The 25,007-nt window shown below is 40.7% G+C and overlaps 1 protein-coding gene across 12 annotated transcripts in view; it reads left to right on the top strand.

Moving 5' to 3' along the window:
* The window catches only part of LOC120548992 (ryanodine receptor 3-like), a 113,002-nt gene extending 89,380 nt beyond the window's left edge, over positions 1 to 23,622 (top strand). For 6 of the 12 annotated variants that reach the window (XM_039785517.1, XM_039785516.1, XM_039785514.1 and 3 more), the window contains 39 exons: positions 143 to 466; positions 944 to 1,184; positions 1,310 to 1,397; positions 1,498 to 1,590; positions 2,210 to 2,224; positions 3,064 to 3,234; positions 3,397 to 3,456; positions 3,549 to 3,683; positions 4,289 to 4,401; positions 5,706 to 5,802; positions 6,978 to 7,087; positions 7,438 to 7,489; positions 7,578 to 7,634; positions 7,736 to 7,835; positions 7,924 to 8,003; positions 8,083 to 8,159; positions 8,735 to 8,808; positions 9,840 to 9,857; positions 10,518 to 10,598; positions 10,734 to 10,822; positions 10,914 to 11,042; positions 11,168 to 11,272; positions 13,226 to 13,307; positions 13,520 to 14,838; positions 14,984 to 15,042; positions 15,490 to 15,661; positions 15,867 to 15,953; positions 16,057 to 16,257; positions 16,783 to 16,913; positions 17,014 to 17,056; positions 17,161 to 17,288; positions 17,374 to 17,434; positions 17,585 to 17,731; positions 19,069 to 19,203; positions 19,284 to 19,440; positions 19,748 to 19,812; positions 20,514 to 20,614; positions 21,326 to 21,377; positions 22,451 to 23,622. In XM_039785517.1, the coding sequence (XP_039641451.1) occupies positions 143 to 466; positions 944 to 1,184; positions 1,310 to 1,397; positions 1,498 to 1,590; positions 2,210 to 2,224; positions 3,064 to 3,234; positions 3,397 to 3,456; positions 3,549 to 3,683; positions 4,289 to 4,401; positions 5,706 to 5,802; positions 6,978 to 7,087; positions 7,438 to 7,489; positions 7,578 to 7,634; positions 7,736 to 7,835; positions 7,924 to 8,003; positions 8,083 to 8,159; positions 8,735 to 8,808; positions 9,840 to 9,857; positions 10,518 to 10,598; positions 10,734 to 10,822; positions 10,914 to 11,042; positions 11,168 to 11,272; positions 13,226 to 13,307; positions 13,520 to 14,838; positions 14,984 to 15,042; positions 15,490 to 15,661; positions 15,867 to 15,953; positions 16,057 to 16,257; positions 16,783 to 16,913; positions 17,014 to 17,056; positions 17,161 to 17,288; positions 17,374 to 17,434; positions 17,585 to 17,731; positions 19,069 to 19,203; positions 19,284 to 19,440; positions 19,748 to 19,812; positions 20,514 to 20,614; positions 21,326 to 21,377; positions 22,451 to 22,546 (5,345 nt within the window). In that variant the 3' untranslated portion in view covers positions 22,547 to 23,622. The remainder of the gene's footprint in view (positions 1 to 142; positions 467 to 943; positions 1,185 to 1,309; positions 1,398 to 1,497; positions 1,591 to 2,209; positions 2,225 to 3,063; positions 3,235 to 3,396; positions 3,457 to 3,548; positions 3,684 to 4,288; positions 4,402 to 5,705; positions 5,803 to 6,977; positions 7,088 to 7,437; positions 7,490 to 7,577; positions 7,635 to 7,735; positions 7,836 to 7,923; positions 8,004 to 8,082; positions 8,160 to 8,734; positions 8,809 to 9,839; positions 9,858 to 10,517; positions 10,599 to 10,733; positions 10,823 to 10,913; positions 11,043 to 11,167; positions 11,273 to 13,225; positions 13,308 to 13,519; positions 14,839 to 14,983; positions 15,043 to 15,489; positions 15,662 to 15,866; positions 15,954 to 16,056; positions 16,258 to 16,782; positions 16,914 to 17,013; positions 17,057 to 17,160; positions 17,289 to 17,373; positions 17,435 to 17,584; positions 17,732 to 19,068; positions 19,204 to 19,283; positions 19,441 to 19,747; positions 19,813 to 20,513; positions 20,615 to 21,325; positions 21,378 to 22,450) is intronic. The other 6 variants (XM_039785520.1, XM_039785518.1, XM_039785515.1 and 3 more) reach the window with 3 other exon arrangements.
* The last annotated feature ends 1,385 nt before the right edge of the window (positions 23,623 to 25,007 follow it).

Here is a 25,007-nt window from a genome sequence, read left to right as displayed (position 1 = left end):
TTTACAACCATCTTATCATTTGAGATGTTGTCTTCAGTATGAGAAAAGGCTGATATATATTTTTCCTACATACATCATACATTGTGTACATTATGTGTATATCTGCTGAGATGTAAATCCCCTGTGATTTTAATTTTTTTAGACCTAGGCATAGCAGACTCAGTCAAGGAGATGTGTCCCGGGATGCCGCGGCTAGACGGTCTGATGAAGGACATCAATGACATGGCTGAGTCCGGAGCGCGCTACACAGAGATGCCTCACGTTATCGAGGTGGTGCTGCCCATGCTGTGTAACTATCTGTCTTATTGGTGGGAGAGGGGGCCCGAGAACCAGCCAGCCAGCGGGGTCAGCGTCTGCTGCACCACCGTCACCTCAGAAAACCTCAGCCTCATTCTCGGCAACATCCTCAAGATCCTTAACAACAACCTGGGCATCGATGAGGCCTCCTGGATGAAGAGGATTGCAGGTGGTCATGGGTTGCTTTTCTTTTTTTAACGTTTTTATTTTTCAAAGAGACAGTGTCGTTTTACTATCTCACAGAAATCCTGCATGAACCATAAGACCTGCAGAATGACCAGTCCAATGGCAGCCTCTATTGGCAATTCAGCATTGTAACCATAAATATAATGTCTTTGTATTACCATGAAGGCTATCCCTGCTCATACCCTGTTTTATTTTATTTAATTTTTTCAAAAAAATTGGGTTGCTTTCACTAGAACACCAGCAAAAGAGCTCTATATCTTTTTTTGAGTTTAGAACAGGAAATTTAGCTAATGTAAAAGCTTGAATGGTTGAATTGCTAATGTGGTTTACTTTTGTTTGGAAAAGGTAAAAAATTTGAGATTATTTATATGCAAATGTTAGCAACTACTAATAATGGGAACTTTCTGAGATACCTTAACATTTTAAAATTTAAAGTGACATTTCCTCTGCCACTGTTCAGTGTACGTGCAACCCATCATCAGCAAGGCCCGTGCAGACCTGCTGAAAAGCCACTTCCTGCCTACACTCGAGAAGCTGAAGAAGAAGACTGTGAAGGTAGTGTCTGAGGAAGAGCTGTTGAAGGCTGACAGTAAGGGAGACACCCAGGAGGCCGAGCTGCTCATCCTGGACGAGTTTGCCGTGCTCTGCAGGGACCTGTACGCCTTCTACCCCATGCTTATCCGCTATGTGGACAACAACAGGTTAGATCACTGAGGAGCGGATGATAGAGTTGTTTTTAAAGGAGTATTTAGAAGGAGATGAGGCAGATATTTAGTGTTTGCAGAAGAAATACGGAGGATGTATTAATCTCTCACCTTTACTGCAGGTCAAGGTGGCTGAAAGAACCAGATGTGGACTCCAATGAGCTGTTCAGAATGGTCGCTGAGATATTTATCCTCTGGTGCAAGTCACACGTACGTTCTCTCATCATCCCATGTATGCTTAGCTACAAAACAACAGCCAGCTTTTCTGAATTAGAACACTGATCTTTCTTCGACATTTGTCTTTCTCAAGAATTTCAAAAGAGAAGAGCAGAACTTTGTGGTCCAAAATGAAATCAACAACCTTTCCTTCTTGACCGGGGATAATAAAACCAAGATGTCTAAGGTAGGTTTTGTATTTACCACCTACCTCTCAACACTGTCAACTTTCTGTCCTTGTTCTGGCAGTGGATTAAAACCCTTTTAGTCGTGTGAAATGGTATCCTTGAACCATTGAACGTGTGTGAGAAAGATTAAAAAGATCTATAAATAAGCAGGATTAGTATGAATGAGCAAAATACATGTTAACCTTTTCTCAGCCATGTTAACACCACCACTTCTGTGTACATGTTAACATGTAAAATGCCCATGACAATCTCAGAGGAACTATGTGTAAACACATATGCACACATACACACGACTGAGAGGAATAGAGAACCTCTTTGCTAATAACATGACTATAATAAAATGGACTATGACTGATGACTGTGTGTGTGTATGGATTTATTGCATGCAAGCTTGATACAGCTGATGACAGAAACTAACATTCATACCTTTAGCCCTCTCCAGCATTACAGGGGTTAAAACATTTCATTTCTTTTCTGCCTGGTTTAGCGGTTTAAAGGCAAAGAAATGGTTTTCATTGCTGTGCACGTCCATGTGAGGACTGTGTGCCTCCATTAATTGCCCTCTCATCCTTTTCTTCTATCTGCCTTTCTCTTTCTGTCTCTCTCTATCTCAAACAGTCCTTTAAGGAGAAGGTAGAGTGATGCAGTGCATGTGCTGTTTACCTGCCAGCTTATTGGCTTATATGCTCCGGTCGCTAAGCAGAAAAGCCAATAGCTTGTGCAGCTGTGCTATATTGTCTATAGTGTAGTTATGTCACCTGATTATTTGTGGCCTCCATTCATCACCATGTGTGACATGGTAATTTTGCTCATTCCTCATTGCCTTTTGGGCGGAACACATCTCATCAGGAGTAATGAAGCTCAGCCCTTCTGTCGCAAATCATGTGATCACATGCCATTGGTGTGTTTGCCGTTGATGGATTGTGGTACCCTGTTGTGTTTGGCCAATAGTTACCTTATGCTATTAATATTATGTTGCTGTGTATGTGGGTGTGTGTTTGGGTGTGGGTGTGTGTGTAGGTGGGTGGGTGGAAATTAGTGTTTTCACTGAGCCAGCTACTTCAATTTGGAACAAAAGTGCAATTTCCCCTCACTGGTAACGTCTTGCTGTTTTAACCGCATCAGTCTGCTAGTTCTGTTTTTCCGCTGAGGTGTGAAACTTCTTTATGCTTCACTGGCCCGGATTAAGTCTGGTCACAGATTTTGCCAGGCCTGAAAAATAAATGCCTCAGTTGCATCTGGTTTTTGTTCAGATACAGTGAGAGTGCTCCCACTGTTAACTGAGCTCCAACAAAATACTGTTAAGGTATCAGTTTAAATGTTGAAAGCAAGTGCTTTAGTGCAACATTAATCCTAGCAAAATTGGGAAAATAGTATGTATTACCTTTTTAAAGGACCAGCGTATCAAGCTGCCATAATTTCTTTTATTCACCACTTTGTGTTGTTAGAGGTTAAAATCATGATTTTTTCAGTCTGGCGGACAAGACCAGGAGAGGAAACACAAGAAAAGACGTGGTGAGTTCTACTCTATCCAGACCTCGCTGATTGTGGCTGCTCTGAAGAAGATGCTGCCAATCGGCCTCAACATGTGTACCCCAGGAGACCAGGAGCTCATCTCTCTAGCCAAGACTCGTTACCTTCTGGTGAGACAACTTTTATGTGACCATGCACTGGCCACACATTTGATGTAGGTCTAATGAGATCACTGCTTCAAGTGAAGTTCTACTCTTACACTCATACAAGAACACTTCTTTGAAAGATTTGTAAGCTTTACATTTGCATCCCTATTCCTGCTTTTGTTTAAGAGAGACACAGATGAAGAAGTCAAAGATCATATTCGGCAGAATCTGCATCTTCGAGAAAAGGTGAGCATGTCGAAATTGATGACTCCGTGGTTATTAGCTTCCAAAGACTCTATGCGTTGTACTTCACATCTGTCTTTGTAACACACTCTCAGTCAGAGGACCCTGCAGTGAGGTGGCAGCTAAACCTGTACAAGGACATAGCGATGAGAAGCGAGGGGCCTCCGGACCCTGACAGGGTGGTGGACCGTATCCAGAGAATATCTGCTGCTGTCTTCAACCTGGAGCAGGTCGGGCTCAAACATTTATGCATATCCAAACATATTATGAGCTGCTAATGACACCCTGGTTGCTTTTTTCATTAAACAACTGTGAAGGTGCCGGGTCGCCAATCATATAGCTAATGTCACTTTAAATATGCTGCCAAAGAGTCAGTCCTGAACATCTGCATAGGATATGGTCACCGCCACACTCACCTGTCCATTCATCATAGCACATAATAAAAGCTCTGGTCATTCACATCCTTGTGTGTACAGTATATTGCGAGATCACAAAAAACATTGAAACTTGTCTTTTTGTTCCATTTTTGTGCACTTTGGTTGGTACAGCCACAAATAGAATCAACTGTGTGTTTTTACTTAGTTTCACGTGAGTGACAAAACATAAATTGCAGTAATCCTTGACAGAAAAATTGCACTGGGCCGCTTGACCGCTACTGACTCTTCTCGTGCGCTTCTTCTTTCACTCTTTTCACACGATGAGTTACTAAAGAAATAGTACCGCTGAGGAAAAAACCTGATGAAAGTGCCAGTTATCAGAGATGAGTTTTACTTGTAAAGAATGCCACTCCAGTGTTAATTAAACATGTAATCTTAACTTATTCTACTCCTATTAGGTGGAGCAGCCATTGAGATCCAAGAAATGTGTATGGCAGAAGTTGCTGTCCAAGCAGAGGAAGCGAGCGGTTGTCGCCTGCTTCCGCATGGCTCCACTTTATAATCTGCCACGGTATGACTGCATACATTACACCTACAGCCTCTACATCTTTGCTGGACTGTTTCTAGACTAAAACCATGTTAAACAGCCTAATGATGGTGAATCCAACATGACACTCGAACATTCAAAAGAAGCAGAGAGCTCCTTGTCCTACTAGTAGTAGATGGGAAATTGTGTAGCAAGTGTTGTAACATCACCTCTTTGTTTTTGCTGGCCAAATACCACCACACTTTCTTCGTCTCCCAACCCTAATTTCTCTCTCTTCCTGGGTTCTGACCCTGCATTAATGCACAGCCTCCCTCCCAGCATTTGTAGGACAAATGTCTGGCCCGCAGCTGTTATCAAGGAGTAGAAAAAAAGGACACTAGCAATTTCATGCCCTGCTGCTCTGTAACTCAATCACATGAATTCGGGCAGAGAGCTACAGTAGGGAGGAAAACAATTATGAGGCCCAACCTGGGGGTGGCCATCTTCAATATGTGCTGAGACGATGTTGCTCGCCTGCCTGACAGCATGACTCATTTATTCAGAGTTGTTGACAGTGAAATATGACACAGCATGCAGTAGCTAATAATTATTAGACAGTATTTACAATGCAGGCGCAATTGATTGTTTTTATTTGGGTTAATAGATTTGTGGATGGGCTGGATGTGAAGCTTCTGGATAATGTCGACGATCCCGGAGATTCACACATTCAAATGTCATCTTTTCTCTCTTGTCTCTTTATTCAGCCTTTGTTCTCTCCTCAATGTCACACTCTACTGTACCTCATCCCCTCAGGCACAAAAACAATAATTACTTCCTGAAAGCCTACCGACATATTTGGCTGGAGATAATGCATGAGAACTCAGACTATGACAGTCTGCTCTCCATGCTGACGGTAACGTAGCGCTGATCCAATGTTGCAACTGTACGACCTTACATACCTTTCGTACCCCTCGCTTTCCTCCAGGCACGGGTTATGCTACAAATGCAACTCCCATTCAAATATTCCCGCTGGCTTTTCCACTGGTCCGTATCCGTACAGTAATGCAATGAATAGTTTTACATTTTAGAAGATATTTGTATAATTGCTTTCTTGCCAAGAGTTTGATGCGAAGATTGATACCACTGTCTGAATGCTAAATATGAACCGAGAGCCAGCCCTTAAATGTCAGACTATCCATTTTAACTGTTGCTGATGTGCAGATACATGGGTGCTTAACACAATCAAAGTTCAGATCAACTCATTATTCTAAAAATTAAGTACATTAGAATGTGTCAGTATCTTAACCCTGCTATCTAACCCAGGCTAATCTCCTCTTACCCTTCCTTAGGCATCGCTCTATTAACCTCTTCCTCCTGGCCTATCAGAGAATATGGATAGAAACAGAGGAGTACTCTTTTGAGGAGAAGCTAGTGCAGGATCTTGCAGTAAGTACTTGTGTCATCCCCCAGTGCCCTCTTGTTACCCCATGTGCTGTAGGGAGCTGAGCGTCGCCCCTACAGCACCACTTTCCTTTACTTGTGTCATCATTAAAAGTGCCCCAATTCCACCACACGCACTGGGTCGCACTCGGTCATCCATATGATGTTTCTCAACCACACACAACCATTTTTGGCAAGCATGACATCACCGCTGATGTCAGAGCCAGCTGGTGTATTTTGACCATCAAGTCCCGTCCAACATCGGTAAGAGGGCATCCTCCCTCGATGCTTCGCCTTACCAATGAAATTTCTGAAAGTTGTAGTGTCTTTCTTAAATTTGAACAATCATTAAACATTACAGTTACTTCATACAAGTGCTTCTTCATCTGCACTTTGTAGCACATGATAACCTACAGCAAAATATGCAGAGATTGATTAAAAATGATTCAAGGATTTATATAATAGTTTAACAAATGCAGGTTTCTGATGTGGAATAAGAGGCTATCATGAAGGCACGCTGGAACTCGATATAACCTACTTTGCCAATGGGTGTTTTTTTTATTTAATTTTTTTTTTTGAAATAATGAAATGAAGATAACAATTTAAATTACCGGTAATACAACTTTTGAAAATCTCATCTATTTCCACACTATTTGAAATAAAAGCCAGAAGGGCACCACATAATGTGGTATGACAGATGAAGAACCTTATGATCTAGCCAACCAAGAACACATATTTGCAGCAACACTACAGAAAAAAAGTTCCAATATGTTTGCTATCGTGAAGGAATACGAAGTCTATGATAAAGTGAAAACTAGGTTCATGGAGAGTCATGCTTAACTCCATTCTTCACCTTTTTAACACTGCTGAACATCATCGTGTGTGTGTGTGTGTGTGTGTGTGAGAGTGACCTCTTGGCCCTGTTGGATCTCTCTGAGCCGCCTCTGTATGTGTGTGTGTCCATACTTGTGGTTTATTGTCTGCATGCTATCAGTGTATGCTATTACTGTCTTTTTTTCTGATACAACCTTATTCTCTTAAGGTAAGTGGTGAATAGCACAGTAATAGTAACAGTTCAATGTTACTGTAACTACTGCTCATACAAAGTATTTTGGGATCATACAGCTGATAGTGAGACTACATGCCTGAGCTCCAGTATTTACGTGCATGGGTTTGTCCAGAAAACGCAGCCTAAGATGGAGGAAGAAGAAGAGGAGGAGGTCAGAAAGCAGCCAGACCCTCTCCACCAGCTCATTCTGCATTTCAGCCACAACGCTCTGACTGAGTGCAGGTGAATACACACTCACTGTCACACACCTGGCCACCTGGCACCAACATGTTTGGCTCCATCTGTGCTACATACTAGTTTTGGCCTGCCTCTTAGCTAATAAAGAGCTGCATTAAGATAAATCATCAACATATTTCACACTGGGACTGAAACACAAGCAGTTCTTTTTAGTATTTATCAGTAGTCGTGCTGCTTACTCTACATACATTGCAGTGAGTATAAGTATAACCACTGGAACGTTATTATTATTATTATTATTATTATTATTATTATTATTATTATTAATAAAATGAGATGTGATTGTGTGCTACACAAAGTTTAACCACCAGATATTTATCTTCCTTTTTTGTTAGTTCTTTGGAAGAGGATCCCTTGTATATTGCATATGCAGATATGATGGCAAAGGTACTTTTTTCTCTAAATTGCTTTTACTAAAATGTATGCTGCTGTTAAGCAAAATGTTTCAGGTTTGACATTCTGCGTTCTCTTTTAGAGTTGTGATGAAGGTGAAGAAGAAGAAGATGTTGAAGGGAAAGAGAAAACATTTGAGGTGCTATTGATTTCTCAGGAATACTCTTCGGCATTTCACTTTCATATTCATCATTCATCATCATGTTCAGAAGTGGTGCTTACTGTTATCATTTGATACAGGAAAAGGAAATGGAGAAGCAAAAGATGCTGTACCAGCAAGCCAGACTACATGACCGAGGAGCTGCGGAGATGGTGCTTCAGATGATCAGTGCCAGCAAAGGTAGGAAGAGACGCGTTCACCTTTCTGCCTTCTTATAACTGCCACCTTTGGTATCGCCACTGTATGATATATGATTTGCGGTCATCAGGTCGGCTTGGTGCTATGGTGACTTTCACCCTCAAACTAGGCATCTCTGTCCTCAACGGGGGAAACATACTGGTGCAGCAGGTACACATCAGTCGGCATGCACGATTTGTATAGTTGACAGCATCAGCCCACTATTTATTGTGCTTCATTCTTGATGCAGAAAATGCTGGACTACCTGAAGGAAAAAAGAGATGTTGGCTTTTTCAAAAGTTTGTCTGGACTGATGATGTCTTGCAGGTAATGAAGCCATAACCAATTATCGCACACAAAACACCTGATTTACTTTTTTGTTTTATTCCTCAACTGCAATTTAAAGGGGAACATCCACAAACTACACGCAGAAATGTCAGTTTACTGGTTCACAGGAAGTACCTGTGAGAAAAGTTGTGTAAAGTATTCTGTGGCTCTGGTGGAGATAACCCTGATGATGTCATTGGGTTTATCTGAGCTTGAGCTTGGAGACTAATATTGTATAACAGAAGGCCTCATTTACAAACTGGGGCTGTTGAAAGATTTTTACCAATCAGGGAGGCATTGATGAAAACAAGATATTTAATTGGTTGAATTATGGGAAGTGTAGGATCCAGTGTTTTTGGAGATCTGAACTATATTAGGGACTAAAAGTCAGGATATTATCAACCATTTCTTTTAACCATTATAGTTTGAACTGTCTCTTATGAATCCACTAACTTAAAGGAAGTGCAGTACTAAATTTCTGGAGTACCACTTTAAAATACATGTGGCAGAAAAACAGAATATAGAAATGAAATGTATCACAATGTAATTCAGGCTTTGTATTTTATTTCTTATAGTGTCCTGGACTTAAATGCATTTGAAAGGCAAAATAAAGCTGAAGGTCTGGGGATGGTTACTGAAGAAGGATCAAGTAAGTGAGGATACAAAACGTGGTAAACTTCTCTGAGACTTCTCGCTTAATGTGGTACTGAATAAGAATCTTTAGACTAAGTCTATATCTGTGGCATAGTGGGATTTTATGATATGTATTATTGTACAGAAAAGCCCAATATAGACAGAATCTCGGTAATTAAAGTAAGCAATTTATGTACTACACTGTGTTTTTGCTGAATGCTGATCTGAGAGTATCTCTGTAACTTGACAATGAAACAGGTTGTGGAATGTCTAGATTTATTTGTGCAGCAGACGGACGTTTTTCTTCAACAACACTAAATGTTTTCAGCCACTCAGTGTTACAGATGTGGCCCAAACCGCAGTGCGAGCTGTAAGAGATCTCGCTGAAGACACCTTATTGTGGCATGATGTGTCTCATCCTGGCTCATGGCGTTACCGTCCTTTTAGTCAGGCTTGCAATTGGCTGCAAGACAAAGGACGCAGCATTAGCTTGACAAAACACCTGCTCTTATGCAAGCCCATCTTCATGTCACGTGTCTCCCGTGTGTCATGTTGTATGTCATCATAATACAGGTAAACCTGTGCTACTGTATGTCTAAGTCCTGTCTGGGCCTTGTCTGCCATGTAAAAGCACTCAGTCACAAGTACTTCCACATGAAAATCCACATTTAATCAGAGGTCTCTATTCTATCTGATGGGTTGCATACAGTATAAAGATATGTTGGTTTTTTTTTCATGCATATTCCAGCTCATTTTCACCTCATGAACTCAGGCATAAGTGATGGTAACTGTTAGTCTGTCTAACCTGTAGTCTAAACACCTGCCTTAGTGAGCAGACTGCACTTCAATACTTTGTTTAATTGTAACCGCATGTCAGTGTCGCCAATCAATGTGAGTATGTAAAGATATATCTATGGCGCAATCACTCTCTCCTGTTCCTACTTCTTCTGATTGAATATCAATGTCTTCTCCTTTGCTTATGTCTGCTTTTGTTTTGTTTGTTTGTTTGTTTTCTCCTGATCATGTTTTTTATCTCATCGGTCGCAGTCAACGTGAGTGAGCGGGGTAAATACATGGTTTAGATTCTACTCATTTTTATGCAATGCTGACATCTTGATTGCTCTCCGTTCAACTCCTTCCTCGCTCTCCTCATTCCCCTCCAATCCCTCTCTAACCCCATTCCTCCTCCTCCTCCTCCTCCTCCTCCTCCCCCTCCCTTGTCCTGAATGCAATACAACCACCTTCTTTGTACCTTGGACTGAAGGAGCGCATGCATGCTTATGACATCTGGATAGATTGTTCAGTCCATGGTCAGGTGCCCCAAACTGACTAAAATCTCTCCACTTCTTCTTTTGTAAGAAGTCAGTGCTTGTCACCTGTGTCGGACTTTTTATTTATTTTTTATTCATTTTGATGATACTAACCAGCGTGTAATAAAAAACAAATCTCTCAAAGCTTTTATTGTAAGAAACAAAAAAAGCTTAGTTTTATTCCTATTATAAACCTTGTGATGCACTATATCATGATGCACTATACCTCGTCTGTGTGTTCTGAACTTCAAATATAGTGCACATAATTTGATGCTGTTTGACAGCCAGACAGCAGCTTTATGAGGAAGTGAAAGCTACGCAAGCCCATATGCCTGTACTGACATTAAAATAAAATGATGGGTCTCTGACCTTCTTATCCCTGAAAGGGGCAGTGAATCTCATTTCCTGTCCTCAGGTTCCAAGGTTCTGCAGAATGATGAGTTCACTAAGGATCTCTTTAGGTTTCTACAGCTTCTCTGTGAGGGCCACAACAATGGTAGGTGGACACTTTTTTTTTCCATTAACCAAAATTAAAGAAGAGCTGCATGTCTCTAAACAACAGGCTGGGTGGTGTGAATCTACTATACGACAACCAATTATATCTTTCCTCTTATTTTGTCAAATGTTTTAGATTTTCAAAACTTTCTGAGGACTCAGACAGGGAACACAACTACTGTTAACATCATCATTAGTACTGTAGACTACCTACTAAGACTCCAGGTATGAAATTATTACAGACAGATCTAGAAAAAAAATCATATTCATTTATGTTCTTTAATGTGCCAAATCATTTTCTTCTTTCCTCTATTAGGAATCCATCAGTGATTTCTACTGGTACTACTCTGGTAAGGATATTATAGATGAGGCAGGTCAGAGGAACTTCTCCCAAGCACTGGCAGTGGCTAAGCAGGTCTTCAACTCTTTAACTGAGTATATACAGGTACCATATCACAGCACACTGCACCACAATAAGCGCTAATTAAAGTCATGAGCTCAAACGTCTGATTTTGATGCTCTGTGATTATCTCTCCTCGCTCTGTGTGCTCTCTACGCTGTGTGCTCCAGGGTCCATGTATCGGGAACCAACAGAGTCTGGCCCACAGCAGGCTGTGGGACGCAGTAGTGGGCTTCTTGCATGTTTTTGCCAACATGCAGATGAAACTATCCCAGGTTTGTACTTTTGTCTGCAAAGTGGTGGTGCTGCCAGGTTTTTGTACTGTACTGACGAACGTTTCCATTTTATGCTACCTTATACTTCTACTCCACTACAGAGGGAAATATAGTTATCTTTAATCCACTTCATGTATTTGACAGCTACTAGCATCAATCAATCAATCAATCAATCAATTCATGTTTATCTCTCAGTATAGTTGCACATTAAGTTTTAACATATTTATAAAACATAATTTTATAAAAATTGATACAGTATTATAGATTTAAGTTTATAAAGTGGTTAAAATTAGCTTCACTAGATCAACTACAAGATTCAATTTCTAAAAATGTGTGACATGCAACAGAGGAAGCCTGCTGGAATCAAATCAGGGTTTGCATTAATGTACAGCGCTGCTCATGAGTATAGGAACCCCTGCTAAAGTTGACTAAAAAGAAGAATAAAAAAATCATCTTTTGGAAATTGATCTTAATGCCTTAATTGAAAAAATTAGGAAAAATCCATCCTTTGAGAACACCAATTTTCTTTGTGAAAGAATAATGTATCCTAAATAAATAAATGTTCTTTAAAATACAGGGGGCATAAGTATAGACACCCCTATGTTAAATTCCCATAGAGGCAGGCAGATTTTCTATTTTTAAAGGCCAGTTATTTCTTGGATCCAGGATACTATGCATCCTGATAAGGTTCCCTTGGCCTTTGGAATTAAAATAGCCCCACATCATCACATACCCTTCACCATATCTAGAGATTGGCATGGGGTACTTTCCATAAAATCATCTCCCAATCAAACCAGCTATTAGGCTAACTGAAATAAAACCATGCCAATCTCTAGGTATGGTGAAGGGTATGTGATGATGTGGGGCTATTTTAATTCCAAAGGCCAAGGGAACTTTATCAGGATGCATAGTATCCTGGATCCATGAAATAACTGGCCTTTAAAAATAAAAATCTACCTGCTTCTATGGGAATTTAACATAGGGGTGTCTATACTTATGCCCCCTGTATTTTAAGGAAGAACATTTATTTATTTACGATACATTATTCATTCACAAAGAAAATTGGTGTCCTTAAAGGTTGGATTTTTCCTCAAGGCATTAAGATCAATTTCCAAAAGATGATTTCTATTATTGCTCTTTTTAGTCAACTTTAGCATGGGTTCCTATACTCATGAGCAGCACTGTATAAGCAAAAATGTAATATTTGGGATGTTTTTTTAGCCAAGTGTTTAAGCCATATACCATTTTAAGTGGTTATTTTAATGAAGTCATATTTTAAATTGTAATGGAGTACTTTTGTTTAGCAGTATTGCTTCTTTTACTTATGTAAAAATCTGAATAATTCATCCACCAATGGTGTGTGTCCTTGTCAGACAGAGGCTCCTTTAAAATATCTCTAGCCACTAGAGGTCTCTCCAGGCTTGAGGATAACCTCAGGCTACCGCAGTATAATTACATATGTCATTCCACTCAGCTACAGTATATGATGTATGACTCCATCAAATCCTTGATATTTCCACCAATAAGCCACAAATGGGATGAAATCCAGCCGCCTAACCTTATCTCATGGTCATCAGAAAGGACAGTAGAAGCCTGTATGAAGGAGAGCACAGGTGGAGGGGTTTGAATTTTGAATTTAGCGCATCAAAGTACGTCTCAGATTTATGGCATGCCGAATACAGACTCCATAGAGACCCTAACTGAGTCAGACGGACCTGGCCATCTGCTCTTAGACAGTAAAATAACATTAACCCTGGTGCTGATGGATGGATGTTACCTAGAAGGCCCTTCTGGGCCCCAGCAGGGCCATTGTGGGTCCCCACAATCTGAGGCAGCCTTGATCTCTCAGGGATATTAGACATGATGGCTGTACTCTTACAGGGAGGCCATCAGTAGTCTGTCTGATAGTGTAGTGTGAGTCACTAGGTTTCCCTTTTTGTCTCCTCCTCACAGGACTCCAGTCAGATTGAATTATTGAAGGAGCTGCTGGACCTGCAGAAGGACATGATCGTCATGATGCTCTCCCTACTTGAAGGTTTACTTTTTGATGACTCACCACATGAGCTGTGCCAGCATGATGAGTTTGCAAGGATATTGTCTCTTTTATGACTTTCATTGAACAGATTTGTTTGCTTGGAATGTAATCAAGTATTTAGCAAAGCAGCTTTGCATAATTGTACAGAGTGTTGCCTGTGAACGTGTGTACTAACAAACTTTGCTTTGGTCTCTTTCTCTGTAACTTCACAGGTAATGTTGTCAATGGTACTATTGGCAAACAAATGGTGGACACCTTGGTGGAATCTTCCAGCAACGTGGAGATGATCCTGAAGTTTTTCGACATGTTCCTCAAGTTGAAGGACCTGACTACCTCGGACAGCTTCAAGGAGTATGACCCCGAGAGGAAAGGGGTCATCTCAAAGAAAGATTTCCAGAAGTCCATGGAGAACCAGAAACAGTATTCGCAGTCTGAGATTGAGTTTCTTCTCTCCTGCGCTGAGGCCGACGAGAACGACATGTTCAACTACGAACAGTTTGTGGAGAGATTTCATGAACCCGCCAAGGACATTGGCTTTAACGTAGCTGTGTTGCTGACTAATCTCTCTGAGCATATGCCTCACGATGCTCGCCTCTCAACGTTCCTCGACCTGGCTGAGAGTGTCCTCAGCTACTTCGAGCCTTATTTAGGTCGCATTGAGATCATGGGTGGAGCCAAGCGCATCGAGAGAGTCTACTTTGAGATCAGTGAGTCAAGTCGCACCCAGTGGGAAAAGCCTCAGGTGAAAGAGTCAAAGCGGCAGTTTATTTTCGATGTCGTCAACGAAGGCGGGGAGAGTGAGAAAATGGAACTGTTTGTCAACTTCTGCGAGGACACCATCTTCGAGATGCAGCTGGCCTCTCAAATTTCCGAGCCAGACCCAGCGGAGCGTCCGGAGGAAGATGAGGTCGACAACCAGAGTGTGGTGGAAAAGCAGCAGCAGGAGGAGGAAGAGGAGGAGAGTGTGATGTTGGAGTCTTCGTCAGCTTTTACAATCGCCTGCATCTCCATGAAAAAAAGCCTCTGCCACTTCCGCCAGCTGCTCACTCTCAAGAGCATGAGGCGGCAGTACAGAAAGTTCAGGAAGATGAGTGTTAGGGAGATGGTGCGAGGCTTCTTCTCTTTCTTCTGGATGATCATCACAGGCCTCTTCCACTTTGTCTACAGCCTGGTTTGGGGATTCTTCCACATCTTGTGGACCACCATGTTCGGGGGTGGACTCGTCGAAGGGGCCAAAAACATGAAGGTGACGGACATTTTGGGAAACATGCCAGACCCCACCCAGTTTGGGATCCACGGAGACGTGTTGGAGATGGAGAAGATGGAGGCGAGTGAAGCGTCAGCGTTGGCGGAGATGGGTCAGATGGCTCAGGGAGATGCAGCAGAGGCAGACCTGATGGCTGAGTTGCTGAACATCCAGCCCAAGAAGGAGGGAAAGCACGGGGCTGAGCCAGGCTTGGGGGATGTGTCAGAGGTGGTAGTGGGGGATGCTCCGTCCATTGCCAGCGCTGTTAAGCAGAAGAAGGCACAGGTCAGTACTTGTGTTAAATCCAACTGAATAAGGGAACTTCTTTTCCAGATCATGTCTTTACTGATAGACACTGGAGACACATTTGATATTATATTAGAACCAACTGTTTAAGTGACTGGTGTCAAAACAATGTATTTTGTTTTAGTTGGCTGCAAAGAAGAGAGCTGTAAATGGAGACTACAAATCAGATTCAGAGAAAGGAGAGTAAGTGTTCTTAATTTGTTCATTGTTCATCCTCAGTGGAATTAAAATTGATATGATTTGTATGTGATTAAAACATCTTTAAACCTTTACTGATGGCACAAAGTGTATCATCGTGTTTCGCTGTCGGCCACAGTCTTTTTAAAAAAAATATTCTAACATTTTCAAATTCCTCACAAAGGGGCTTCAAGTACAAACAATGTCAGCTATTTAACAGGATTTAAGTTGCCTCCTGATGGGATGTGATGTGGGATGTAAATCTGGTAGACGCTGGGTGTACTGTGCTTCTGTGGTTTTGTTCTCCTCATAGGTAACGTGCGTGGCGTTGCGGCGTGCGTGCGTCGCGTGCGCGCGTGTGCGCGGCGCGATGCGGCGGCGCGTGCGTGTGTGTGTGTGCGTGCGTGCGTGCGTTGTATCTGTCTGCCACTAATACAGAAATTATTGTTGCAGTTCAGAAGATGGTGAGAAGAAGGACCATGACAAGGCCAAAGACGAAGGCCCTCCAGAGCCGCCAGTGGAGAAGAAAGCCCCGAAGAAGAGGATCGGCCAGAAGAAAGAACTACCAGAGGTCTTCATGGCCAGCTTCTTCGCTGGCTTGGAAATCTACCAGACCAAGATGCTGGTCAGATATTTCCCTCACAGCTGTCTTAAAGTCTTTAGTTTAGAACTATTAGCTTAAGTATGTTAAGGTGGTACAAATCAGCTTGTTGCATATATATATATATATATATATATATATATATATATATATATATATATATATATATATATATATATATATATATATATATATAATATAACGTATACAGGAATATTTATTTTCACAGAATTACCTTGCCAGAAACTTCTACAACCTCCGCTTCCTGGCACTTTTTGTCGCCTTTGCTATCAACTTCATTCTGCTCTTCTACAAAGTAAGCTTGAATTTAAGGTGTCATAATGTATACAGTATAATTCTTGAACATTGTTCTAAGGGCTTTGGTAAATACCTTTTCTAAACAACTCATTGTCTTTCAGGTGGCCGGTGATTACTCAGACGATGAAGACCCCTGGGATGGTCGAGGCAGGACCAGGGAGGAGGAGGAGGAAGATGAGGCTGCACTTGAGTATTTCGTCCTGCAGGAGAGCACAGGTTACATGGCGCCAACGCTTCGCTGTCTGGCAATACTACACACTATCATATCTTTCCTGTGTGTAGTGGGATATTACTACCTGAAGGTACAGTAACACCAGCTCAAAAGAAAATACACTGATGTAATTATTTTGTTTTTGTTTTTTTTGGGCATTTTAGGCCTTTCTTTGACAGGACAGCTGAAGACATGAAAGGGGGAAAGAGGGGGAATGATACGCAGCCGCTAAAGGCCGCAGGTTGGCGTTGAACCCGGGCCTGCTGCGTCGAGGAGTAAACCTATATATGGGTGCCCGCTCTACCAACTGAGCTATCTATAGTAGTATTTTATTCCCAACTTGTATATACGTTTGTACATTCTTTCTTTCGTATTTTTTTATCTTTATTTTTTGAATATTTGTTCTTGTATTCTATCCTATTTATTATGTCTTGTATATTCTGTATGTGTGCTGTGTGTCTGATATTTTGCTGCTGTAACACTGAAATTTCCCAATTTGGGATCCATAAAAGTCTTTCTAATCGAAACGGATTGGATATTATGCAGCATGTTGACATCAATCACTGTGTGTTATTTAATTTACTGCTCTAACAACGCAATTCCCTTTGTGTCCAAGGTGCCTCTGGTAGTGTTCAAACGTGAGAAGGAGATTGCGAGGAAGTTGGAATTTGCCGGCCTTTACATCACAGAGCAGCCGTCGGATGATGACATCAAAGGACAGTGGGACAGACTGGTCATCAATACTCCGTGAGACAACTCCAGTACAGCTATTCAACCCTGAGTCATGATCTTTTATGAACAATGGATTAATGCAGATTTGTTTGTTTGTTTTTGCTGTTTTTATCAGTTCCTTCCCCAACAACTACTGGGATAAATTTGTGAAACGCAAAGTAGGTGTAATTTTTGTGTATTCTTTTATGCAAACACAAACCATAAACCCAATCTGGTGAAACTTACTAGTGTACTTCTGTTCCTGTTTTGCTGCTATTTGTAGGTGATCAAAAAGTACGGAGACCTGTATGGAGCTGAGAGGATAGCAGAGCTACTGGGGATGGATAAGAGTGCCTTGGATTTCAACCCTACAGAGGAAACCGTTGTCAAGGAGGCTTCACTAGTGTCATGGTGAGATATTAGACAGAAATAGAAAGAGTAGAGGTCAAATGGGAAATATGAGCCCCTCATATCAACCTTTCTTCTATTTTGCCAGGTTGAGCTCAATCGACACAAAGTACCATGTCTGGAAATTGGGAGTGGTGTTTACGGACAATGTAAGTTTGAGTACACTTTGGGATGATTAATTGCTCGGTTTTGTGGTTTTATGAATGGAAGAGTGAATGATTTGATGAAATGGGTTGATTGATGATATTTTGACCGGACAGATGGATTCTGATCAACTTCTCATTTTGTTTCTCTACCAGTCATTCTTGTATCTAGTGTGGTACACCACCATGTCCATCCTGGGCCACTACAACAACTTCTTCTTTGCTGCTCATCTGCTGGACATTGCCATGGGGTTCAAGACCCTTCGCACCATCCTCTCCTCCGTCACACATAACGGCAAACAGGCAAGGATTTGTAGGGTGCCGGTCTTCATCCAAGCAGCAGGGGTCACTGCAGAGTCAGTGGTCGGAGTTGGGTTGTAACCACCGGCTGTTTATTCCTCGATGTGCAACCTCGAGCCACTGATGGCATTTTGAGTAATACTGGTGTCAAGCCTGTTGTCAACTGTAGAAAGGATGTATAATGTCTCATTTTTCTGAAGATGTTAACACAAAAGGCAATCATGATCCATTATCTGTGTTCTACTGCTTGATCAGCAAAGAAACAAATACTCTGAAAAGAGTTGTGTGAGCTGCAGGACGTTTGTGTATTTCTTCTAAGAATGTTTGACCACCAGAGTACAGAGACTCTGAAGCAAAAGTAGGCAGCCAAGCCTTGATATGCTACAGACTTATCAAGTGGTTTTGGTTAAGATATTAGCTAACTGTAAATCTGATTTGGTCTAATATCTGTTTCTCTACACTTTCTGTACACGTTTGGCAAGTATCACACTAGTGGCTTGTGTCGCCTTCCGTGCAACATGTCTTAATGTATAATGGATGTTAAAATGATGCTTGGTTGAGCAAGAATGTGTCATCTAGTAAATATTGTATGTGCTGTGTCCATTTTTGTTTCTTTGCATCCAATAATTGCATCTCTCCCTCGTGATATAATTGGGAGAACTAAGGCAAAAGGGAGAGATAGAAATAAAGGGAGCGCTGATGTGTATAGGTGAATTTAGATAAACCCAGTATCCTTTGACATTTGAGTTCAAAATGGCTCAATTGCCTTTATTTCACTTTCAATGCTGACTGTCAGTTCCTGCAGGGAATTCTCATGTCAACTGACCTGAGGCAAAAATGTAATGTCAATCTCCAAGGGTGCAAAATGCACCCAAATGGCGAGGCCGTAAGGAATCACTGACACCTCTCACACTCAGCTGCCTGTGGGCAGATCAATTGCACAGTCAATCCAAATGCAGTTTTTTTAATTTATTTTTTTTATTTCATGATTTAAAAAAAGAACGGCATGTAACACTGCACAGCAGTAATTACATAGGCCGACATTTTAATGCTGCTTCCACTGTTGTTGCTGTTTAGGTTCATCAGTGTAGGAGCTGCGTCTGTCTGGAGTGTATTTATTTAAATAAATGTCGAACTGATGTGTGCGATCGCTGCCTGCTCTGCTCTTGCCGCCAGCAATCCGCCCGCGTTCCTCATGAGGGTTTAACTGCTTTTTATAGAAAACGAATGGGAGCTGGCGGCTATGTCTAATATTTCTAGCCCAAGTACATAAATAGACAGGAAGTTTGTAGTGACATTTTACCGACTGCGATCTGTTTTTTTTTTGTTTTTTTTTCAAGCTGGTGTTGACAGTGGGCCTGCTGGCAGTTGTGGTCTATCTCTACACTGTGGTGGCCTTTAACTTCTTCAGGAAGTTCTACAACAAGAGTGAGGATGAGGATGAGCCAGATATGAAGTGTGATGACATGATGACTGTAAGTATCAATCACATGTATTAAAATAAATAAATAAACACAGCCAGACTTGCAAAGAGCCTCCCTCTGTGTTTCCACAGTGTTACTTGTTCCACATGTACGTTGGGGTGAGAGCAGGAGGGGGCATTGGGGATGAGATCGAGGATCCAGCTGGGGACCCCTATGAGCTCTACCGCATCCTTTTTGACATCACCTTCTTCTTCTTCGTCATCGTCATCCTCCTGGCCATCATCCAGGGTGAGCTTCAGCGTTGTACTTGCACTTTTGAGTATATTTTGTTGTTTTTGTTTTTGTTGTTGTAGTGTTTTACCACAAGACAAAATATCCCACTTCAACAAAACTTACTGAACGACCACTGTGTTTTATAGTCCCAAATGCAAAGATACTGATCTTCCTCACAGCGTTTGCAATATTCCTCATCAGTAGTAGATCCATGTTAAAGCCCATACTGTATCTTTAAGAAGCCAAGGGTGTAACATTGTGGTTGCACAGACACAGTACATTACTATATGATGTGCTCACCACAGTTCCTCTGTGGTTGCAGGTTTGATCATTGATGCCTTTGGAGAGCTGAGAGACCAGCAGGAACAAGTCAAAGAGGACATGGAGGTGAGAGTAGATCTAATTCTCACCCGTACTTGCCAACCTATGGAGCGCTGAAGGCGTTCAGGGGAAGCAGGTGTGGGTTGAGGATTGGAGGGTTTTTTTTGTCCTCTGAAGGAACATAATATGATTGAATGACATTATTTACTGTATGATAAGAGCTACAACAATAAGTTGTGTGTAAGTTGTAAATGACTAAAACCACCGTGGTACTATGACAAACCGAAGGAAGGGATGTGATGTCATATTTTGATATCATACTAAGTCTGTATGTTTTACAGAAAATAAGGCGCTTAACTTGAATACTGTTGAAAAGGAAATTCCTTTCCTTTTAGGACAGCTTGAGTTTAGACATGTGGCCTACTTTTGTTTTTTGAGCTCTCCATCTCTCTTCAGTCTTTCAAGCAACAGTCAGTCAGATGAAGGTCAGAGCACACGTTTGGTCCTTAAGAGATTGCAGTGATGAGTTTAAAATATGAGTGAATGAAGTATTAGCCCAGATGACCCCGGTGACATGACTTTCATTGTTATTTTCTCAGACTTTAGAAAGCTCAGAAGACTTAATACAACTGTTCACAGGCTGAGTAGTACTAACTGTGGCGAGTGAACTGATCTTTATGTGTAAAATGAGTGGAGGCCCCCTTTAAAAAATAATGCAAAAATATCCAAAAGAGAGCAGGTGTTCTAATGATCTTTTCTGTCCCCAGACCAAATGTTTCATTTGTGGGATCGGTAATGACTACTTTGACACAACCCCTCACGGCTTCGAGACTCACACCTTACAAGAGCACAATTTGGCCAACTACCTGTAAGTATCCCGCCTTCGAGCATTTTATATAACTTTTTTTTTTTTTTTTACTTTTTATTGCAAATGTGATTATCATTATCGTCATCTCTTGCCAACATGTGTTTCTGTAATTTAACCACATGATTGATGGCTTCTTGAAACATTACCACAGCATCAGGGCCAAAGTCAGTAATAGCCCCAGTGATCCAGAACACTAGTTTCCCTTCAGGTACTCTTTCCATCTGTCTCTGCGTTTCCCCCGCACTCCCTGCTTATCCAGTGTTTCTGTGTAATGCCCGTGACAATAGAAGGTCTCAGTCCATTTGCGCTCACAGTCAGCCGGCTGGAGGATATGAGAGCGACCTCATTATGTTGCTTCATTACAATTTAATGACATGAACTTTATTGGAAAATAGGTTTGTGATAGCATGCTCTCATACAGTATTCATCAGGATTTGGCAGGCTGCGATGCCCACAGAGATACAGCGGCCCGTTGCCATTTAAACTTGATTTAAGAAACAACAGGTGATTCGGCGATGGAGATGGGATGGTGTTACTTGTACAGTAACACTGAATCCTGTTAATACGGTGTTAACAAAGTCAAATGTACCTCAGCAAAGCCTTCTTTTTTTACTCTCAGATATTTAGCTAGGAGAATTTGAAATGTGTCAGTTTTTTTTTTTTGGTCTGACGGTTGTTTTTTTGTCTCATTGGCCTGGCTTTTCTCTAAAGGTTTTTCCTGATGTACCTTATCAACAAGGATGAGACAGAGCACACTGGCCAGGTACAGTATGACTCTACACTAATGACCTTTCTAAAGAATCTTCAACCAACCAAAAATGACTAAATTATTACCATTATTATCCTGTCACTGTCAGAAATAATGTGGCTCTGTCTGTGCTCAGGCCGAATGATTGAAGGGAAATATCTAATTGCAATCTTTCTGACCAATATTGCTGTTGAATTTACATTGTGATTATTTATTTTTACAATAAGATAATAAGACAAATAAGCATTATCACATCTTGTTTCTACATGAATAGAATCAGATGCAATAATGCGGTAGTTTGTTGTTTCAGTCCAGTGTTCCATAAGGAACATCATTAGGATATTACATTTATGATAAAACTTGACATTTCTCCATGATATTAATGAAATGCAAAAGTGCCAACTGCATATTTTGCCATTTATGTTAATAATGTCAAACTGCTGGGAAGTCACGTTAAACTGCTTCAAAGCCCGGATTCCTGGCAGTAAAACAATAAGATGTGCTTAAAGTTTAACTGTGAGATTGCGAATAACTCTATTAACCACTTGTCTGTCGTTTATATTCGACAACTATTTAGCTAGCTGTCTGAAATTGATGTTTAAAAAGACTTTATAATGACCGCATTTTAAAAAAACAACACCAAAATGGACCGACCAAGGCATTCAAAGAGTGGGCATAATAACAAGGCAACAGCCACAATGTATTTTGTTGTTGTTTTGTTAACTTGCAGAATTAATGTTATTTGACTACAACTGAGTAAATTTGGCTGTCCAACTTATTGTTGATGACCAAGTCATGGTCATCAACCTAAACTTTCACTTCCTACAGCTTGTTCAGATAGCATTGATTATTTAAGTTATAATTGAATCAAAAAAATTGCAATTTGAAAACATTCCAATACATAAGAACATTTAATTGCTCAGCTTATTTTTGTATGCATGTACAATAATATTGCGCAATGTGATGTTGCGATAACGATATATCTTGCACTCCTAATGTACATATTCATGCATATACATTGTCCAAAATGTAAATTACTTAATTTTGAGTAACACTTTCATGCCCCATGTATGCGTGTCTGACTCCAGGAGTCATATGTGTGGAAGATGTACCAGGAGCGATGTTGGGATTTCTTCCCCGCTGGAGATTGCTTCCGCAAACAGTACGAAGATCAGCTCGGATAGATAAGAGACAACCTAAGATAAATCTTTATTGATCCCCAGAGGGGTAATTCGGATAGAGCAGATGCATTCTCTTTACCTCTATCTATATTAAGTGGGCTGCTGGAAAATGTAGTCCTACATACCGCTGCTGGACTACACCACCGCACAGCCATCCCGCCAATGCTTCAGACTGGCCGAAGGAGAGACAAGACAAAATTACTTTTTTTATCCATAAAAGAGAAACCTCTCCTACCCGTGTCAGATGTACCCTTGTGACCATTGGTACAGTGCCAATCGATGAGAATACGACCCGTAACTTGCCCAGACGTATTTATTTTTTATTTTTTTTAATTTTTTTTTATTTTGGGACTCGTCTTTGACAGCGTGTTGCCTTTTACTCCACATAACCCCAAATCATTGCACAATTTTTTTTTTGTCTTTTTGAGAAACACTGGGTTGTGTGGGGTTATGGGACAATGTGTCAGTCATATTATGCACAAGAACCCAACTTCAATATTTTGAGAATATTGAACTTGAGACTTAATGCCAAAAGAAAAGTGGAGGAGTTCAGTAGATTTACATAGTGCGCAAAAATGTGATATAAGAAAAGTTTTTTTTCCAGATGTTGTAACCTTGCATATTGAGATGATGTTTTAGAATAAAGTGGCAAAAAGGTTTATTACTGTATGTAGGATTAAAAAAAAATGCCTAATTTTTTCATGAAGTGCCTTACAGTACTGTATCTACATTACAATGAAGCTATGCAAAACTTTTGTTTCTTCTTTATTGTATGTAAGTACAGTAATTCTCCTGGAGCAGTAACGAGTAGCTGTCCAGATATGTAGTTTGTGGCTGAACTTTTTCATTTGAACATGGAAGAACAGCGTTGGTTTGATTTGACAGATTTCTTGCTGAATGCAGCATAACTGCAAATGTTCAAGGTACACAGTGTAAAAATGACACATCAGAATTTACTGAACAACTTCAAACAGAACAAAAATGTAATTGCTATTGTATGGCCATTTGTATGTAGTAGCTTTGCTGATCTGTGCATTTCTTTTGATGGGAAAAAATAAAGAAATCAATGCAAGAAATAATCATGTTTGTGCTATTCATTGGGATACATGAACTGATATTGATTTTCTAAATACAACCACAAAAAGTACATTTCAACTTTTAAAACATCATAACAGGACAAGTTATTTGAGACGGTGAGTCATTTCAGTCCCAAAATCAGCAAGATGCAACATCTGCCTTTGCGGCTAATCCAGATATTTTCAAAATAAGATACCTACTGTGTGCAAACAGCCCTTGGCTTTAGTTCTAAGTTAATTTGACTGACTCCAAACCTCAAAGCTATATTATAACCGTGACCGTCCTGCAGCTTTTAATTACAGTGTGGTAAGTAGCAAGGGGTGAGTAGATGTGCACTTCTGGTTTGTTCAGAGAGGTAGGACGGGGCCTCAGCGGGCTGCATGATGGGAGTTTTAGCCCTATTACCCATGGTGCCACCTGTCAGCTCGCATTATGTCACCACACCTCAGGCACCACACAGTGCAGCCTACTGCTGAGAGCAGTTCTGTCTCTTCAACTCCTCAACTTGCGCCTGTAACAGCTCCAGCATGTTGACTGGTTTTTATGGTCCACGCCCACTGTGAGAAAATTATATATTTTTTGCAAAATTAAAAAGTCACATTCATCACTAATTGTTTTGAAAAGCTGTGACTGTCATAGTAAATATTGACGTAATATGGTTTAGTGCACTGTGTAAAGAAAAAGCATTATTACAGAAAAGTCAATTTGAAGATTTAGATATTATATTCTATGCTCTTAACAAGCAAAGGGGCTACTGCATTATTAGCATATTATGTGGCCATTATGGCAACGGTGAAGAAAATATGTGAAGTCACTGATATGATCATTCTCAATAACTTGACATATAATGAAAGCTGTGGGGAAACCATTCTCAACATGAAATGGTAACAACGAAGCCATCAAACTGACATATTACCTATTAAATTCCAGTTTGTTGAGGGAATTTATACCACATTAGTGGTGTTTCAGCAAATATTAGAAATGTTGGACTTGTCATGCTTTGAAGTATTGTGTCAAATTTCAATTCTGTTTCCAACAAGCCTGAAATATGTTAATAGAAAAAATGGAATGATGGAAGAACGGACATTTTTGTTAAAATTATCATAGCAGGATGGTCAAGACGTACCGCTGCCATTGCAAAGAACGGTTTTTTATCAGGCTCATTCATTTTATTTTTACAGTCAATGTACAGTGCTGACTGCCATTTTCTTTTGACCACTGCAAACCGTTCAACGTCAGTTCTACTCTCTTTCATAAGCGGAGTTTGACATTCGAGCCGGGGGCGGGGGGGCAACAAAAAAAAATTGTAGCAGCTGCGATCTGGCCTACCACTTGGGGAACACACATAGAGGGAACACAGCACGAGCACATATGGACAAAACAAACA

The sequence above is a fragment of the Perca fluviatilis genome, chromosome 20, assembly GCF_010015445.1.
Source record: "Perca fluviatilis chromosome 20, GENO_Pfluv_1.0, whole genome shotgun sequence".
Lineage (NCBI taxonomy): Eukaryota > Metazoa > Chordata > Actinopteri > Perciformes > Percidae > Perca > Perca fluviatilis.
Note: the sequence above shows the minus strand (reverse complement) of the source record. Positions and strands in the feature narration are given on the sequence as shown.